This window comes from Dermacentor variabilis, chromosome 3, assembly GCF_050947875.1.
Source record: "Dermacentor variabilis isolate Ectoservices chromosome 3, ASM5094787v1, whole genome shotgun sequence".
Lineage (NCBI taxonomy): Eukaryota > Metazoa > Arthropoda > Arachnida > Ixodida > Ixodidae > Dermacentor > Dermacentor variabilis.
In genome coordinates, this window is record NC_134570.1 from 101,065,534 (window position 1) to 101,083,612 (window position 18,079).

Here is an 18,079-nt window from a genome sequence, read left to right on the forward strand (position 1 = left end):
CAAGGTGGTGCTAGGATTACCGGTGAACACCGGAAATGAAAGACTACACGACACAGGAGTTTAAAACTCTTTTGAAGAGCTCAAGGCAGCGGTTATGATAAATCAGACAGAGCGCCAGTGTCTCACACAAGCCGGACAACAACTACTGACTGAACTAAGATATTCGGTGAAACCGCAATATTGCAGTGACCAAATCCACGAGATAACAGGCCACATCAGTAAGGACATACAAGCCACACCATACCAAAGACCATGAATCCTGAATACCACGAAGGCCGAAGACAAGCCCGAGCCAAGCAACTGGCTTGGCTCGGGCTTGTCTACACAATACACGGACGCCGCTCAGACTGCTAGAGAACACGTCATAGTAGCAGTTCGCAACACGCAGCGGAAAATAGCCGAAATAACGGCCTCAATAAACGCAACATGCACAGCCACTGCTGAAGCTTCAGCGGTTGCTATGGCAATCAAACACAGCGACAGCGCCGGCCACTCGGCACTGGTTATCCCCGACTCTCAAGCAGCATGCAGAATGTACGTGCAAGGCAGATTGCCACGAATCGCGCTGAGAATCTTAGGCGACGCACTCCAAGAAGAACATGCAATCATATGGTGTCCAGGATATGAGGGAATCCCAGGCAATGAGAGGGCACACTCCCTAGCTCGAGAATTGACAAACCGAGCGGGGAACCACAGCCCTTTCCAATATAGTCCACTGACAGCCCGAGACATCCTCGAACACCAACGTCGCACGACAGAGCGCCTTGCCACCCCGCATCGGCAACGGGGGGTACAAGAAGCCCGCGCATACAGAAGAATACGGACACACACCTATCCCCACTTGGGAAGAGCACACCACATGAATCCCACACTACATGCCAGCGCTTTTCCATGGTGCGGTGCGTAGCCGTCGCTGCCACGTGTGACGTGGGAATGTACAAAAAGACCACGAGAAGCGAGCTCGCCTGAGATGCTTGCCTACAACAGGGAGCCGTGGGAGATCCTCCTCGCCCGGCCGGGGCTGGGGGCCCAAAGGGGCCTCTTGGACCAGGCGCGGAGAGTAGCCAGGATCACTGGTGTCCTGGAATAGGGACCCACCCAACCACTTCCCTCCTACCCTACCCTTTTCGTTACTCCCCTCTTCCCTCTCAATAATTAATAAAGTTTTTCCACCACCACCACCACTATTCGCTCGGCATGCTCTTGAGTCACACAGAGACCGTTTTCATATACAACACTTCTAAGTCCACAGCACAACTTTTTTGTAATTATTTGTTCTTGGAGCACCACGCAGACGCATGACTCCTCACCAGCAGCACGGCACACATAGCAGGGGACGCTTTCCCACCAGACGCGCTACGGCGCAGCGATCACGTCAGAGGCGTCCCACATCGGACGCTGCACCTAAGAATCACGCTGTGAGCGGAAAGAGCAGCCACGTCAACTAAACACGAGAGTTCGAGTGACGCACGCTGGAAGTTGGAAGGGGGGAGAGCGCTAAAACTTATTAAACACAAGGGTATTGGGGCATCCTCGCACCAGTCCCCGCACAGCCCCAATGCGCTCAAACGAGACGAAGGGGAGAAGTGGGTGAGTGGCGCGCCACCTGTTGGGGCAGCGCCGTACGTTGCGAGGAGGAGCTCTTCTATGTTCGCCGCAAGATGGCTCTGCATGTGCGCCAAGCGCAGAAGAAATCTAGCGGAAACGTACTTCGCTGCCCGTTTAACTGCGACTTCTGTAATTTACATGCTCATATTTACCAATATACACCGCAATATAACTTTCTACGGCAAGTTTCTAAGGCAACACCACATTCACTAGAGATGCATTTGTCCCGCTTTGAACCATTGAACTCATGACTGTGTGGTAGCGTCTCTGTCTCACACTCCGGAGGCCCTGGTGCGATTCCCATCTTGCAAGTTGTTTTTCTTTATTTATGAATTGCCTTCCGGGATTTCTCGCCCACTGCCAACGCCGCCGACGCCAACGCCGATGACACCGGCTTTTTTGAGACAGGAGCTCCTTAACGCTGTCGCGTTAAAACGTTTAGAGAGATTCGCGAATATGCGCCGCATCGCGACGACAAATCTAGGCCTGAAATTTCAATCAGATAAATCGGCAATTATGAGCAATAATGAAGAGACGAGTAATTACCACACTCGATTGAACCGCAGCTCATAAGAATAGTCAAGCATTATAAATACTTTGGCGTATACATAAAATCAACGGTTAAGTCATTACGATAATCTGAAAATAAAGCTTATTACCATCTTATTAACACTTTATGTGCATTAGGTTTGTCTAATGCGGCATCTTCAGTAACCAAGAGGCATCCTACACAACCAAAGGAAACTATGCTGCGGCAGTTTAGAATTAGTATTTTCTGTTAACCAACAAAGTAGCATCTGGATGAGAAGGGGTTACACCAAGCGCCAGCAACATTCCGCCGTAGAAATGAGAAAAAATACACTTTAAAGTCTCAATTGGCAGGGGCTATACATACTGGCGCTATTTCGACGGGAAAAAACGAAAAACAGTAATGATTATAGAAAATAAGGCTGTGGATGCTTACGATAATTTGGGAGAAATGAATGAACAGAAGTTTTTATAACGAAGAGACGCACAACATTTGTGTCGTAGGAGCAGGGTAAGCGTAAAAGAATAACGCTTTGAATTGCCGGTACGAACAAGATTGCACAAACGTTTACTCATCAGCAGTTTCAAATATTTCATTATATGAATAAATGTTTCTGCAACTACCTTCGACGCAGCGGCTGAAGGAGTCAGCTGTGAACGCGATATAAACGCTTCTATGAAATTGCACGGCTCCACAATCACCCATTGTTCATCGATAAATAAATCTTTACATGATGTGATTTTGGTATAATAACTATTAAGAAGAGGGAGAATACTTATAAAACGGATGAACTTGCCTTCAATGTGATGTGTTTGCTGAACACCCTTCTCGTATGAAGGCATTGTAAAAATTTTTCAAAGAAATTCACTTCCAATCTAACCAAATCACGCGATTAATTAGACGGCTTTTCGTTAAAAAAAGTACATTCACGTATTATGTGCCACTGAAAAAAAAAAACAGAGTTACCTGCATATAGTGAAGCAGTGGCAGTCATGACTAGCCCATTATATGCTAAATCAGAGAAAATGAGCTTTTTTGTTAACATGTTTGTATACCTTCCTTCCTCTAACGCCGCACTATCGATAACGTTAAGGAATTTCTTTCGCAGCTGTCGTTGAATTTGGAACAGCATCGAAATATTGCGCTTTCTGAATTTAAATTGATGAAAACGTGACCTCCTAAAAAATGGCACAACTAATTAGACAGGAAAAAAATCGGGTGATATTACCGGAAAAAATTAATGAATGGGCAAAAGAAAGAGATCATAAATAAAATAAATAAACGCTTAGTACATCATAGTAAGCATGGCAAAAAAATCCAAATTGGGAAAACAAAGGTGTGTGCAAAGCGATATCTTCCAGATTTCGAAATCAATTTTTAAATGTGCCTTTCCGAAATTTGAGTTTTATGATTTTACAAACGAGGAATTTATCATGGTGTTTAGACACGAAATAATTGAAATAGTAGAAAAAGATATTGTTTTTTTGTAATTATTCTCTTGTTTTCACAGGGCCGACGAGGTAATCGTAGACGGCCTTGGCAAGATTTCGGTTCAACTTCCTGTACTTTTTTGTACATGAAAGATAGGATCTTTCAAAAAAGGAACGACTTAAGCGATTTGAGGAGCTTAATGCTGCCTTAGGAAGACGGCCATGAACCCTTCAGAGACAGACAGGCATGCTCACCGATAAAAAAAATAAGATGAAAGAAGTCAATAAAATAATTTAAAGTACAAATAACATGCCCAGCTTTCAAACAAACGAATGAAAGGCACACAAAGCTATTCAAACGAGAGCGCAATATACAATGCATAAGGCATGGGGTCACTTTGTAACAAAGCCTTGGCAACAAGGAACCTAGAAAACGGATTCCGGCAACATTACAGGGTAACTGAATGCAAGATTACTAAGTGGAACTTCTAAATGTCGTTATTGTGGAGAGGAAAACAATTCAGGTCATTGGTTTCACCTTTTTTTTACCTTGGGGCTAGTTGTCGGTCGTGAATTTGATTGAAGCTATGGAGGCAGGGCGCCCTTTATAAGCTCGTTCACAGCTTGTTCGAGTGCTTTCTGCCCCAGAAACATTTATACTCAAGGGAAGCATTCCACTTTTTTTAGCCGTACTATGTTTATGGTAGCAGGAGCATTGACGCGGTAAAAAAAAATTACCACAGCAACAAAGGCGTGAGCTTATGACGGAAGCCAAGTAACTACGTCACGCCTTCGTAATCTGCACTGCCGTCATTTTGACGTCGTCAGTCGGTCGTCGTTAGACCACCGTCATGGTTCCATGGTTGTCATTTCGCAGTAGTGATGCCGTTTTGGTTATTCCGGCATCCCAATTACATCGTCTTTCCATTGTGGTCACTTCTGCGTAGTCATGCCATTGTCACGCCAACATCGTCAGTCAGTCGTTCTACAGTTTTCGTTGTGCCATCGACGTGATTCCATCGATGACGTGCCTTGGTTATGTTCTAGTTGTGACACACTTGCATTGTATACTATCGAATATGCAAGCCGGGTTACATATCACAGCGAAGCCACTTATAACTATGGCTCCGTGAAATTTTCATGTATGGTAGCCCAACTTTTATCATCAGCAATGGCCCTTACCCTCTAAGGCTGTATACAGCTAGCGTTCCGCGGAATTTTCATGCCTGTGAGAAAAACTACCATCATCCGCAATGGCTCATACGTTGCTAAGCAATCACCAGCAGCAACGGCTCATACACTGCCGAGGCTACTCGCCGCGCTTGCTTAGGGGTTAAGGTATTGGGCTGCTAAGCACGAGGTGATGGAATTGAATCCCGGCCACGGCGGGGGCATTTTGATGGCGACTAAATTCGAAAACACCCGTGTAGTTAGCTTTAGGAGCATCGTAAAGAGCCCCAGGTGGTCCCAATTTCCGGAGTCCCCCCTCCGGCGTGCCTCATAATCAGATCGTAGTTTTGACACGTAAAACACTATAATTTCTTATTTAACACTTCTGAGGCTGTTTATGTCCAGGATTCTGTGAAATTTTCTTGAGTGCGAGCAAGAACTATGATCCCCAGCAATGGCTCATACCCTCTTAGCAATGCAATCGCTCTTCCTCGTGCTTTTTTCGGTTGGGCATGTGCATCATGGCGCTGTGCACATGTAATTGATCGATGAACTGTTGGATGTGCTCGAAGGTGGTGTGTGTTAGTACTTAGTGTATTTTATGGTACTTCTGCTTGAGTTGTTTCCGCCTTTCGACTGCATTGGGGTTTTAAGCCGTAGGGAAGGGAAATGTGTTAACATGGTACGAAAATATTTATTGTCTTGATCGGTGGTAATTTCTTCGTACCTTTTTTCAATATTGCGTGTCACACCTGTGTCGTGTGCTAAACCGTTTCGCTGGTTATCGACCTTCGCAGATTCGATTGGCTCATGAATTTTTGAACAAAGTTATCTGATCGCTACGACAATCATTTCCGAATAGCTTTGGTCAATTCTCTTTAATTCTGTCTAAAATATTGCCGTTCTTTCTAGAAAGCTGACTCAGGAAATGTGACTACTTCACTAACAAGTTCTAAAGATGAAATGTTTCTCGTTCCCGTTTTCGGCAACCTTCACGTCACCGACCTTCAGCCTATCGCCAGAGCCGTTATCCAGGCAATCAAACAAGAACACCTGGTACGTTGCGATAAGAAAACGAAATCATCGGGGCAACAAGTGAAAACTTAGGAAAATGCAATCTGGCCTCCATACCTTTTTGCGGGACCAGATTACACATGGTAGCTATTGCCCAGGCAAGTAACAAAAAAAAAGATATTGCTTCCGAGTTCTTCCTAATGTTTGCCACTAATGTTCTTCCAAATGTTTACAATACCACTCAATCTGTAACTTGTAGTACGCTGAAGGTTCTTTTTCTTCGTTATTTCTAACAGCGACGTTCAAGAGGAAGATATACGCCACCATACACTTCATAGTCATCCTCAAGCACTGGGACTGGGTTGCCTGGACTCTTTTGAACGCCAGCGGTCCGTGAATTCCACGGCGAGGGCTTTGCGTCGCCTCGAGAGAGGGCACCACGCTGCGTCGCACCTCCTTCAGGAGCTTTTGTTCTTGTGGCTGGACAGTGCGCTCTGTTTACCTGGCGTCTCTCGCTGCCTGCCGTGCCGCCTTGAGCCGGTTTTCGTCTTCTAGCTGGACAGCATCCATATGGGCCAGTGCACGGTGTGGTGTGGTGGGGGGTACCGTTGCATTATGTATTACACTTATTTTAAGTTTGTGGTTAGTATCATGTCCAACCAACCTACTTTGGCGGTTGCCATTTCAGTCTTAGATCTACCCCTCATTATGGAAGAGCCAGCAATTTCTTTCTAACAGGTCAACCGAGTGTTCCTACTGGGAATTGTGTTGACAGACAGGGACATGAGCACACTTTTATAATATCTAAAGGTGTTAGAAATTGAGTGTCACGTCGATACGAAAACAGGCGTGCTTCTGTACCGACCACATTACTACGTCTGTGATGTGCGCCTCATCAGGTAGGAACTTCGGCATGTATTACTTTGTCTGGATACAATGAGGCGGCATTCCTGGACATGAAGCAGCAGTGTAGGTGGTTATCATAAGCTGTTGTAACCAGCATGAAAGAAAAAATTCTCGCGACCCAACGTTCTGTTCAAAAATAACACATGTAAGACTAACCTTTGAAAAGATTGGAACTATGTGAAAGGACCCGCAGTGGCGCCACAGTGGTTTTGGCCTTCTACATGGCAAGTTTAACTCCCGGACGCGTCCACTGCTTTAGGAGTAGTATTAAAACATGCTCGTGTGGGGGCTTAAAAACACTTTCAAAAATGGAGGGTTCTTAAAATTATCCGGAAACCCGCCACTACAACGTCGCAGCCCCTCTTTTGGTTTGGAACGTGAAAAACAACCAGACGAACGAAAAGGCGATTACACCGGAAAGATTAAATGAAGCTTGCGTTTTACTTTTTTTTTTGTGAAAAATTCTTTGTCTTGTCAAATCTTGTTGTTTCCAACGGCGAAAAAAATTTTCCATAAGCATAATTGCAATAAACAACGCCGATATACAAAAAAATATGTTTTCTTTTAGATATGAGCATTCCCGGTTAAAGAGTTATAAATGACTGCCAACGTTTCAAGTAGTAGTGGTTAGGCGTGGGGTTCTGTATTCCCATGAGAGAATACTTAAGAGGAACCTTTGGCTCGGGCCCAACTCCGACGCGGCCTTCTCAAATGCATGTAAAACGCAAAAACGCTTTACCTAAATGACCCCTGCACGGATTTTATTGAAATTTGTATTTGAGAGAGAAAGATAAATTCTAGTGACAGTTGGAAGCGGAATTTCGAGTTAGGCTTCGGATTTTGCTTAAAAAATTTTCAAATATTCGACAGTTTGAAAAAAATAGAATCACGAAGTTTACAAATTCATAGCTCAGCATCAAGAACAGATATCGCGGCTCTGTAAACGGCGTCCACTAGATCATTCAAAGCGGACAAATTAAACCTGTGACTTTACATCTTACGTGAATTTTCACGTTGTTTACAAGGGTTTTGCACAATCTGTATTCCCATATTTCTAATTCTTTATATTAATGTCTAACATATCAATTTTATCCGCTTTAGATTTGCTATCAGGTGCAATTCACAGAATTGTATTTTAATTTTTATTATTATGTTAAAGAGTAGTAAACATTAGAGTTTCGTTTGTTGGAAATGTTCAATTTTTGCGAATTTGTAATGAAGAATGGACGACTTAACTACAAAATTTGAAACCAAAAGTCACTATATTTTAAGTTTTTCTGTTAAATACAACAAACCTAGTCAAATTTGGTGCAGTGGTTGTTGTGAAAACCAATTATCCTTTTACATGTATTTAGATAGGAGAACCCGAGCTAAAGCTTCCCCTTAAATCGTGATCACATTGTATTGTTGGAAACGACCATACCCTACATTGCCGTGCATTTTCGGTGTGACGGAAGAACAGCTGAGTGGTCGAGTGGTCAGGCCACAGCATAGAAAGAGAGATGTGAAGCTTAGAATAAAGGGCGGGTTAGTGATTGCATGTTCAGGGAACACTGCTTGAGACCTAATCGATTACGCGGTGAGTCATCCGACTAGTCTTGCAAGATTTCAAGGGCACCATTCATTAAAGACAAAGAAAGCGAGCTGAATTCTTATGGAAACGGACGTCCGTGAAGGGGATTTTTGGCCGGCCATGCATTTAAACGCAACGGGCCCATTAAGCGCACAAATGAGAAAACTGGCTTCCGAAAGGCGCCGCTAGCTTGAGGAGATGTGGGCCGAGCGTGAGGGCGAGATACGCAGTCCAAGCACGTCCGCAGTTCACACCATCCGGAAGACAAAGAATGTCTCGAAAGCGCTTCATTCGAGATGCAGACAAGTTTCGTTGGCACGTCAAACAATTAGAGATTGAGTAGATGAGGAGAGGAATAGTGTGGTAGATACCCCAGATGAGTAATGAACCTCAACACTGGAAAGCTCAGTAGACCAAAGTCATTTGATTGCTGTCGTTGCAGCGTGGAAATAGTAAAATTTAGATCTTCGACGCTTCTTTAATGCTTGCACTGTGACAGAGTTCATTTACAATGCAAGGTGCCCAGAGAATGATCAAGTAATAAAGTAACGAATTCACTGAGCTACCATACGCGAAAGCACTCACGGCCATACGCAACCAAGGATGTATATGCATGAACCATAGTGCCAAGGACATCAACTTATCACAAGTCTAAGTACGGTAAGGTACGTCTAGTACGCAGTAATATGCACATATTTGCTCTAGTATTCGCTGCAATATATGCCTATGTGCTGCACTCGAAGATGGTACCGAATTTAATGTGACGTTTGGTTTTCATCTACGCGGTAGCCCCACCAATAAATTCAGTAAAACGCAAAAGGCTTGTACAGTAACTAGGACAGCGGGACTGCCCCAAGGTTCTTCTGAATTGAAGGCACGTTTCTGAGGCGCAGCAGGAGATTTTACATAATTGTACACAGCCCTGAAACGCAGTCTTTTCTTTCCTATGTGTTCGTGAAAAGAAGTAGATCGAGAAAGAGTGTTACATGCAGACGAGATGCTTTTCTTTCTGCGTTTGAACGAGTGGTTAGACATCCGGACTCAGATTCCCGTATTCAATTGTTTTTATTGTTTTTGAATCTCTCGTAGGCGTTACATCTTGGTGGCAGAGGAGTATAAAAAGCCTTTCAATCCGCGTCCACTTCAGCAGTTAATTTCACCTCCACAGGCCTGGAACCTGCAGCAACTATGGTCGCCGTGAGTACACAGCTCCATTTAGCACTTAACTTTAAGTTTATGGCTACAATCAATCATAAAACTTCGTAAGGAAGGTAGATAAGGAAGCTTTAGTTAGTTACTTTTTAGTTATTGGAAGTACCTATTGTGAGTAGACACCCATTAGAGCAAAACCAACTGAGCACTTTATCATTAGTAAGAATTAAATATTATCGATCTGCTTGATATTTCTTTTCGCGAGGGAACAATAAATGTCCTACAGCAATTAGAACGCAGTAAACAATGAGATCGGTTCATTTCGAGAACTAAAGCGGTGTGGTGAGTTAGTAAAGAATACAGTTAGAGAAGATTATTGTCTTACAGCGACAAGCTATATTCTAAGGATAAATGCTTGTCTTACACCAAAAATGAATGCAGGAGTTGGACACTTATTCACTTGCGCATATCTTTGCCCTTCTGGGGCGGAGTTCCCTAAGCTGCGCGGTTCGTACTCAATTTCCTAGCCGAAAAGTTCTTACGCTGAGATAGGGGTCCAGTCGAAGTGGCAGAGCATTTCACTTACGGCGTCGTATGAGAGCGACGAGGAAACAAAGCACGCATTAAAAGATAAGAAAGGAACGTAATGCAGTCAACCGATAGCATGACCGCACATCATGCATTTGTAGTTGAAGCTATATTCTGACGGCAAATCTCTGCTCACCCTCATTCATCAGTTTCCTTTTCCGGGTGTGTACTACAGCGCCAGCAAGCGCTACCACGCTCGCCTGTTCACAGCATCCCCGTTAAAAAAATTACAGCGGAAGTGTTACGCATTCTTGTCATATTTTTGCGAGAAATTGAACCGATGGACGCATGGTGACATCTTTGGCGCAGAAAGAGACACTCAGTAGGCAAAATTGCTGGCCAGGTCTGCGAGGCTAAGCCCGCCCGCCTGTATACATCACCACCACACCGACCGCTGTCTTTATTTCTTGATCTTGATATTAATTACGCAACTGAAGATAAGCTGCATATGCATGCTTCGTATGGCATCAACGCAAGGATCCCAGTGCTCGTACGTTCGTCCATATGGTATGTGATGGCGCTGCACACGGATGCAAGTGCGGCTCTAACGCCGCGCATGGGCTCAATATCACTCCCTCGGAAACCGTTACTGCCTAAAGTGTTTCCTCGCCAAACGACGATGGAACGCGCACTCCCTTCGGGTAGGATCACTGACGAGTGCATTGAGAGCTATTAAGGAATCTCTAAAAAAAACAAATGCAGAAAGGAGCTGTGGCTCTTCATTGCATCTCATCCACAACTGCTAATTGCATTGCCTATCACACTTTGACATGATATCAACGTCTTCTTCGCTTCTGAGCTGATAAAACACAATGATGCCTCACGCCAGGTTAAGAGCTTGTTTTTGCAGGTTGAGGCGGCTGCACGAAGGCAAGTACACAATCAAATTTGGAGACCGGTAATAAATCATAGATTAGTGATGTCAGGGCCTGGAGCCCCTAACTACGCTATCATAGCCCAACTAAATCTTAATCAGTTAACATCACCACGATGGTTAGTGCCAGTTGAGATTAATTTACCAGCTTCATAAGAGCATGCGCTTAAGTGTGCGTCAAAGTACCGCAAAGCACCGTACATGAAACACACAGCGATTCAACATTCCAGCTGGTTTAAGATCACGTTAGTTCAAGTCGTCGATCTCGTGACACTGACGCACATCGTTCTCAGGGGTCACTGTACATATAGCACGGTGCCTAGGCCGATAGTATCGAAGCTACCTTTGTCTTCCGCATATTATTCTTCAACCTACTCGTGCACTTTCTCGGTTAAGGTCCTCAATCAATGGTTGCAATGTGTCCCCAGCGTTGCTGATCAGGACAGTGTCATCGGCAAGCTGAAGGTTATTGAGATATTCGCAGTTCATCATCGCCCTTAATCCTTCCAAGTCTAATATCTTGAATACTTCTAATCATTTAATGAATATAATTGGAGAGATTGTGTCTCGTTTCTGACAGTTTTGCGACAAGTATGTTTATAAATTTCTTGCGGGTATTTAAACATGAGAAGCTAGAACTATCGTCGAGGCATAGTCGAAGCCTGAGAAGTTGCGGATACATGCGCTTTGGCTGAACCTAAATACGGAGGGTACACGTAAATGAAATATTCATTCAGTTGTCAGCCGTATGCGGCAAACACCACTGTCTTTGTGTGGAGTTCGCTCAGTCATTTAGTATAATCCATACGACATGAAATCAAACCGCTAATTACACACAAAGGCCGTAGCTTTGTCCAGACGCACCGAATTAAGGGATTGAACTTGGCGCCAACGGGAGAGCTTACAAGGCAGCACAATTCCAGCAACGTAAGTGCTGATCTTGCTGACACGAAGCGTTGTAGTAACCGCGCTTAGCATCGTGCATGCTTTGTATTGTTCATATCGTGACACACGGCCACGGTGACCGACGTTTTTCATGCCGTCATGTTAACTGTACCACTGCGAAGCAGGCGCCGAGTACCGTAAGACTGTCACCGGCTGAAGTCAACGTGGTTGCTTAGTGCCTATAGTGTCGGGCTGCTGAGCATGAGGTCACAGGATCGAATCTCGGCCACGGCGGCCGCATTTTTATCAGGACGAATACGCCCGTGTATATATATTTAGGCGCACTCGAAAGAACTCCGGGTGGTCTGCATTCCCCCACTGCGGCGCGCCTCATAATGGGATTGTGGTGTCGCACTTAAAACACCATAATTTTGTTGTTTTTTTGTCTCCCCTGGAAGAAAATTTTTGCACTGAATTCAAGAACACCTGTGAATGGTTTCTTCAGTAAGAGGGTGATACTATAGAAAGAACATCGCGCGTAGCCGCTGGAAGACGTGAGGTAACGTCATTTCACTCAGGACGGATGTTAGTTTGGCGTTCAGAATGAGCATCTACAGCCAATCATAAGACGACGATGGCTTTCATCTGCTGACGGTTTTCTTTGTTGTCTGGTCCTCCCATGGCCTGTTGCCTGTTACTGGCTTTGCACATGCAAAAAAAAATTATTGCCGTCTTTATGAGCGTTATGCTGCACACTTTTGTACCAAAGTGAAGTGTGCAGTGATACTCGTCAGTCTGAATATTTAGACATAAATATATGCGCGTGCGCGTGTGCATGTGTGCGTGTCCTACGTAATTTTATTTGCCATTTATTTTTGAGATATGTCATCGTACTGACATCCCGCTTCAGATGATAGATAGGACTGCCATCCGTCGTAGGCGTACATTGGTTCACACCGTAGGCCATAGAATGAGCAAAGCTGTGGGCACAGACACTATGTCACCTCGATTTGGGGCTTAATTGAAACTGTGAGCTATAAGTAGAAGGCTGAGGCTACCGACATGGAAGACGACCGGGAATCGTGCAGCAGCAGCTACAAGTTTTGATATTTAGAAAAGCTTGTGCGTTTTTTCAGTTTCATCTCGCATGGAGAATTAGAACCTCGAATCTTTGGAAAAATAAATCAGCAGGAGCGGTATGAGCAAGACGTAGCTCAAACTAGAAAAAAGAAGATACGACGATAAGAATTCTCAAGAGATATCCGTAGGAAATTTTACGGTTGTCAGGGACGGACACTGCAGTTATATTTGCTAACGCCCAATACAGCGTCATGACGAGTTTGAACATTCAGGCTATTTCGCGCATGAACACAATCTATCAGACACTATAGTAGAAATTCACGGCACATCATTAGCGTTACTGCCTTCCACAGAAGAGCACACATGATAGAATTATACACTGAAACAGCTCAATGCATGTTGAGATGACAAATAAGGGCGCAACACGATGACATGAAAGCACGCGCAATCCTCGGGTATGAATTGTGGCCTCTGGAAAATCAACCGCAACAGCGCGTTTCAACGCTTCCCAGCGTCATCTCGAGCGGCGCAGATATACATAATGAAGCACGTAAGACAGCTACACTCGTAGAAATTTGTTGTTAGGCGTCATCTTAGACGTTAGTTAAGGTTTTGTGAACTTACTTGCGATTGCTATTGGAAGTACTGAAGTTAGTGCCTGTGCTACCCTTACACATACGCATTTTTTTCGATTACAGCGCTCGTCTTTGCCGCGGCAGGGCATCGCATGCTTGCTTATCTTACGAACAGTTTTAGCTTCGTGAATACGCTTTTTTTTTCGTAACTTACGCCATGATTTGTTCAGAAGTTCGCGTAGTGAATTCCGCACATGTTATAGAAAGTTAAAGCGCAAGAAAATAAGCCGACGTTGTTAACCTACTACTGCAGTTCCGTGCAAGCCTTATCCTGGCCCTAGTCGCCAGTGCCTTCAGCCACGCTGTCGTCACGCCCGGCGTCGGTCTGGGCCAGGGTATCGCACTGGGAGCCTCCTACGTTGCTGCTCCAGCCGTCACTCGCGTGGACACCTACCACGCTGCCCCCGCTGTCGCTGCTGTCGCTCCGGTGGTTGCTTCCGCCCCAGCGGTCACTCGCGTCGACACCTACCATGCTGCCCCAGCCATCGCCACTGTCGCTGCTGCTCCAGCCGCCACCGTCACCAAGGTGACAGATACCTACCACTCTGCTCCTGCCGTCGCTAAAGTAGCCACTGTCCAGGCCGCCCCAGCCGTGACTAAGGTTGACACCATCCAGACTAGCCAAGCTGTATCCTATGCCGCTGCTCCAGCCGTGACTAAGGTTGACACCATCCAGACTGCCCCAGCTGTCACCTACGCTGCTGCTCCAGCCGTGACTAAGGTTGACACCATCCAGACTGCCCCAGCTGTCACCTACGCCGCTGCTCCAGCCGTGACTAAAGTTGACACCATCCAGGCTGCCCCAGCTGTCACCTACGCCGCTGCTCCAGCCGTGACTAAGGTTGACACCATCCAGACTTCCCCAGCTGTCACCTACGCCGCTGCTCCAGCCGTGGCCGCCTACGCCGCTGCCCCAGCAGTTACCAAGTTTGCCACTGTCCAGGCTGCCCCAGCTGTCACCTATGCCGCCGCTCCAGTCGCTGCTTCTTACGCTGCTGTCCCAACTGTGACCAAGTTCGCTACCGTGCAGGCTGCTGCCCCAGTTGTGGCTGCCGCCCCAGCCGTGACCCGCGTTGACACTTACCACGCCGCGCCAGCCGTTGCTACTGTGGCTCATGCCGCTCCAGTCGTTGCTGCCGCCCCGGCTGTGACCCGTGTTGACACTTACCACGCTGCTCCAGCTGTCGCCACCGTTGCTCACGCCGCTCCAGTCGTGGCTGCTGCCCCAGCCGTCGCTACTGTTGCCCACGCTGTTCCTGTCGTTGCGGCTGCTCCAGCACTGACCAAGGTCACCACCATCACCGAGACCCTTCACGCTGTTCCATCCGTCGCCACTGCCCATGCTGCTCCCGTCGTAGCCGCTCCAGTCTATGGATATGGCATTGGAAAGCTTGGCTATGGCCTCGGTCACTTTGGCTACGGCTATGGCCTTGGCGCCTACGGTCTGAACTACGGCTATGGCCTTGGCACTCCATTCAACTACGCTAACCTTCTCCTTCGTAAGAAGAAGTGTAAGTAGACAAGTTGCGTTTTCTGCTCCCTCAAATGGTCAAACGTCTGGCGGTAGAAAAAGCTTACATATATTGGTACCGTTAAAAACTAGTCTTCTGCGAAGCTTCGAACGGCGGTATTCTGGTCGACATTGAATTCAAGAATTCACGCTAGAGTTAACGGTAGCAGGGAGTGATGAACAAATTAGTTTTGTCCAACACCTAATCATATAAATATGGAGGATGCGCATTTGCGTTGAGGAAGTGTAGCAGTGTCCACCTACATGGACTTCAAAAATGGAGCATTTATATTCCCTTTGATAAATTTAAATATGTCGGGGTTAAAGTAATTTTGGCGTCTGTGTTGCAAAATTTCAGGAGAATATACTGGAATGTTTAAAAGTAATACCATACGGGAAAGTGCAGTGCACGTGCAACACACCTAAGAGGTAGTCCCAATTTAGCATTTAAGCCTCTGCAGCGCAAAATGATCATTTATTGTTTAATCTTAGTGACCGAGCCTCAATGTAGTGATAATATTGCAAGCAACACGATTTGTCAACCTTATCTACAGCTTTCTGGCAGTTGACAATATGTTTTCTTTCTTTTCCAGAAACATCACCTAATATTTATTACTGCTCTGAAGATGCCAACACGTCTCAAGTCGGCATTTTTAATAAAGTAACATTTGAGGAGAAAGTATTTTTTTGTCATCTATGTAATTTTGCGAGTAGTTTGCGATTAAGAACGAATGATCCACAACAACCGGATTGCCAGCGATCTCTTACACGCTATTATCCGCTAACAGCAATAAGAAAAATGCTTGTTCTACTGATTCATTTAATGTTACCTTCATGTAACGCAAGCTAAGACCCCTACATTTTCTTTTCATTGTTGATTTGGCATTTGCAAAATATCATTGACATCATAGTGACTCTTGAATATCGCAAGAACAAGGGATAAGGCACGTAGATATTTCGCTTCTATTCAACAGGTAGAAGCAAGTTAATGAGGGGCAAGATGAAGAAATTTACCTTCTGTTTCGTTTAAGCATATTTAGAAATTGTGCTGATCGCCTGACCATTCTTTGCTTATGTTTCATATCGGCTGACATTATCATTTTTTGCTCATACAATGGTCAACTGTTTGTAGGGATGCCGTGGTCAACACTCGCCAACATTTCCCATGTCATTCGTATAAATGATTCGCTGAGATACTAGACAATATTGTGCGTGGCTGATGGATTTAGGCAAAGATTTGTTTCATTTGACTCTCAGCAGAGCTTTGTGTTTGTTTTGTGGGAACATCTGTTATACCGCTAAATATGACGTCAACAAGAAGAAAAACGCTCAAAAGCGGCATTAACAACTGTTTGCCGTGTTGCTATCTTTGGGGCATTTCTTGCTTCAGTCACTCAGAAGACACCGGAACCAATCAAAAGTCACTAAGCATTTCTTTGGTCACAGTTCTATGGTATGGCAGACTTGCTTGGCCTTGGCACTCCAGTACCAGGTTTTGCGATTGGCAAAACCTGGTACTGTGAACGCTTCCAATGAAAATATAATTGCTTAGCTTGAATATTTGAATTATATAATGTGCTATAACAGCGTTATCAAAGTAGGCGTTTCTGTACCTTGTTCAACAAGGCGATTATTTTTAGAAGCATATTACCGATTTGCCAAGTAGTTGAAAGTTTTCTAGAAGTACACTTACCCCAAGAAGTAGGTACAATCCGCAAACGTCAATAACGATAACTTTTACAATATAATTGATGATACAGATGCTTGCGGAAAGAGCCTGAAGTCCTGCCAAGTGATTGAAGAACGTGATAAATTTTGATGGAAAAACCAATCATGGGTAACTACTTGTTAGTGAAATTTCGAGATTTCTTGAAAAGAACTTTTTTTTAATTGTATAAAATAAAATTTGTGGAATTACAAGCAAATATTACATATTGCGTTTAGCTGCATGGGGGCTTAATCTGACTGCCTATTTGCATCTTGCCTTTCATATCGTTCTTCAGTCATACAGCTGCATAAAGATTATTTCAACTCAGTCGGCAGTATGTTTTACGACTAGGCCAGTCAATTGTGCTTGGACTGTCCATGCGCAACGACTAAAGGCTTTTGGAGGGTAAACACAACAATGGTTGTTGACATAGTAATTCTTCCATAAATGTAACGTAGCAAACAATGTAAACATACATTTCAGATAACCATCGCATGCAAGCCCTGATTCACAATGGCAACAAATGAAATTGAATAAATTCAGATGGTCGTAGCAGACTATATAGGCGTGCGCTCTGCTTATGGTAGCAATGCGCAAGTCTCCATAGCTAAACAAATAAGAGCACCGAATCAAATGAGAGCTTGACGCCCTGGTGCAAGTCAAAACTGTAGTGTGCTTCTTTAGAATAATAATAATATGTAGCATTCATGTATCAGTCTTGTTGCATACGTCTTTGGGAGTAACTGTAACAGCCGACAAGATCCGTCATTGAAAGATTGAGCAAGGCATGAATGGGTAGCCGTCCTGCGTTTCGCACTGAAGGGTAAAAATGAGTCACTGAACACTTGCACTCGAGATATGACCTTGTTATTTAAGAAGGCAAGGAAGAAGCACTTTTCCAGAGGCCCGGGCGTTAAACATTTCTCAAGTGTGCCGTTGTGAACAATTCATAGGCGAACTTGCTTTGCCCTAGTTGTTACAAAACTCATCAGTCATCTGTAAGGAATTTCATTAATGGAAGCAAACGAAGACACGCAATCTTGGTCGATTTAGTGCGCTTCGACGTCGGTCTGCCACTGCCGGTACTCACTGTCGCTGTTCTACACTGTTGCCTAGTTGGAAGTTGGGTTGACGTTTTCGTTGGTGAGCCTAAAAAATGTTTTTCACACAGACACACGCTCAAAAAAAACATATCACGCAAGCACAAGTCTCAAACAAAAACTGAGGAAGCTGGGCAATATATATCGTCATTCCCCCATAGAGCTCTTCTATCACTGTCGTTTTTCCCAATGAGGGTGCCGTAGGTTTACTTCTTCACAGCCAATCATAAGAAAGGGTCTAGGAAGTGCCCTTTCTAAAAGCGACAAGCGCGAAGGAAAGATAGCAAGGAAGGTACCCCCACCCCTCCACTCATCAC

At 44.8% G+C, this 18,079-nt stretch overlaps 1 protein-coding gene across 1 annotated transcript; it reads left to right on the forward strand.

Moving 5' to 3' along the window:
* Positions 1-9,377: 9,377 nt before the first annotated feature.
* Positions 9,378-15,634, forward strand: LOC142576104 (uncharacterized). Its single transcript, XM_075686053.1, has 3 exons — positions 9,378-9,427; positions 13,698-14,955; positions 15,548-15,634. Coding segments are annotated over exons 1-3 (1,269 nt in total). The 5' UTR covers positions 9,378-9,418; the 3' UTR covers positions 15,550-15,634.
* The last annotated feature ends 2,445 nt before the right edge of the window (positions 15,635-18,079 follow it).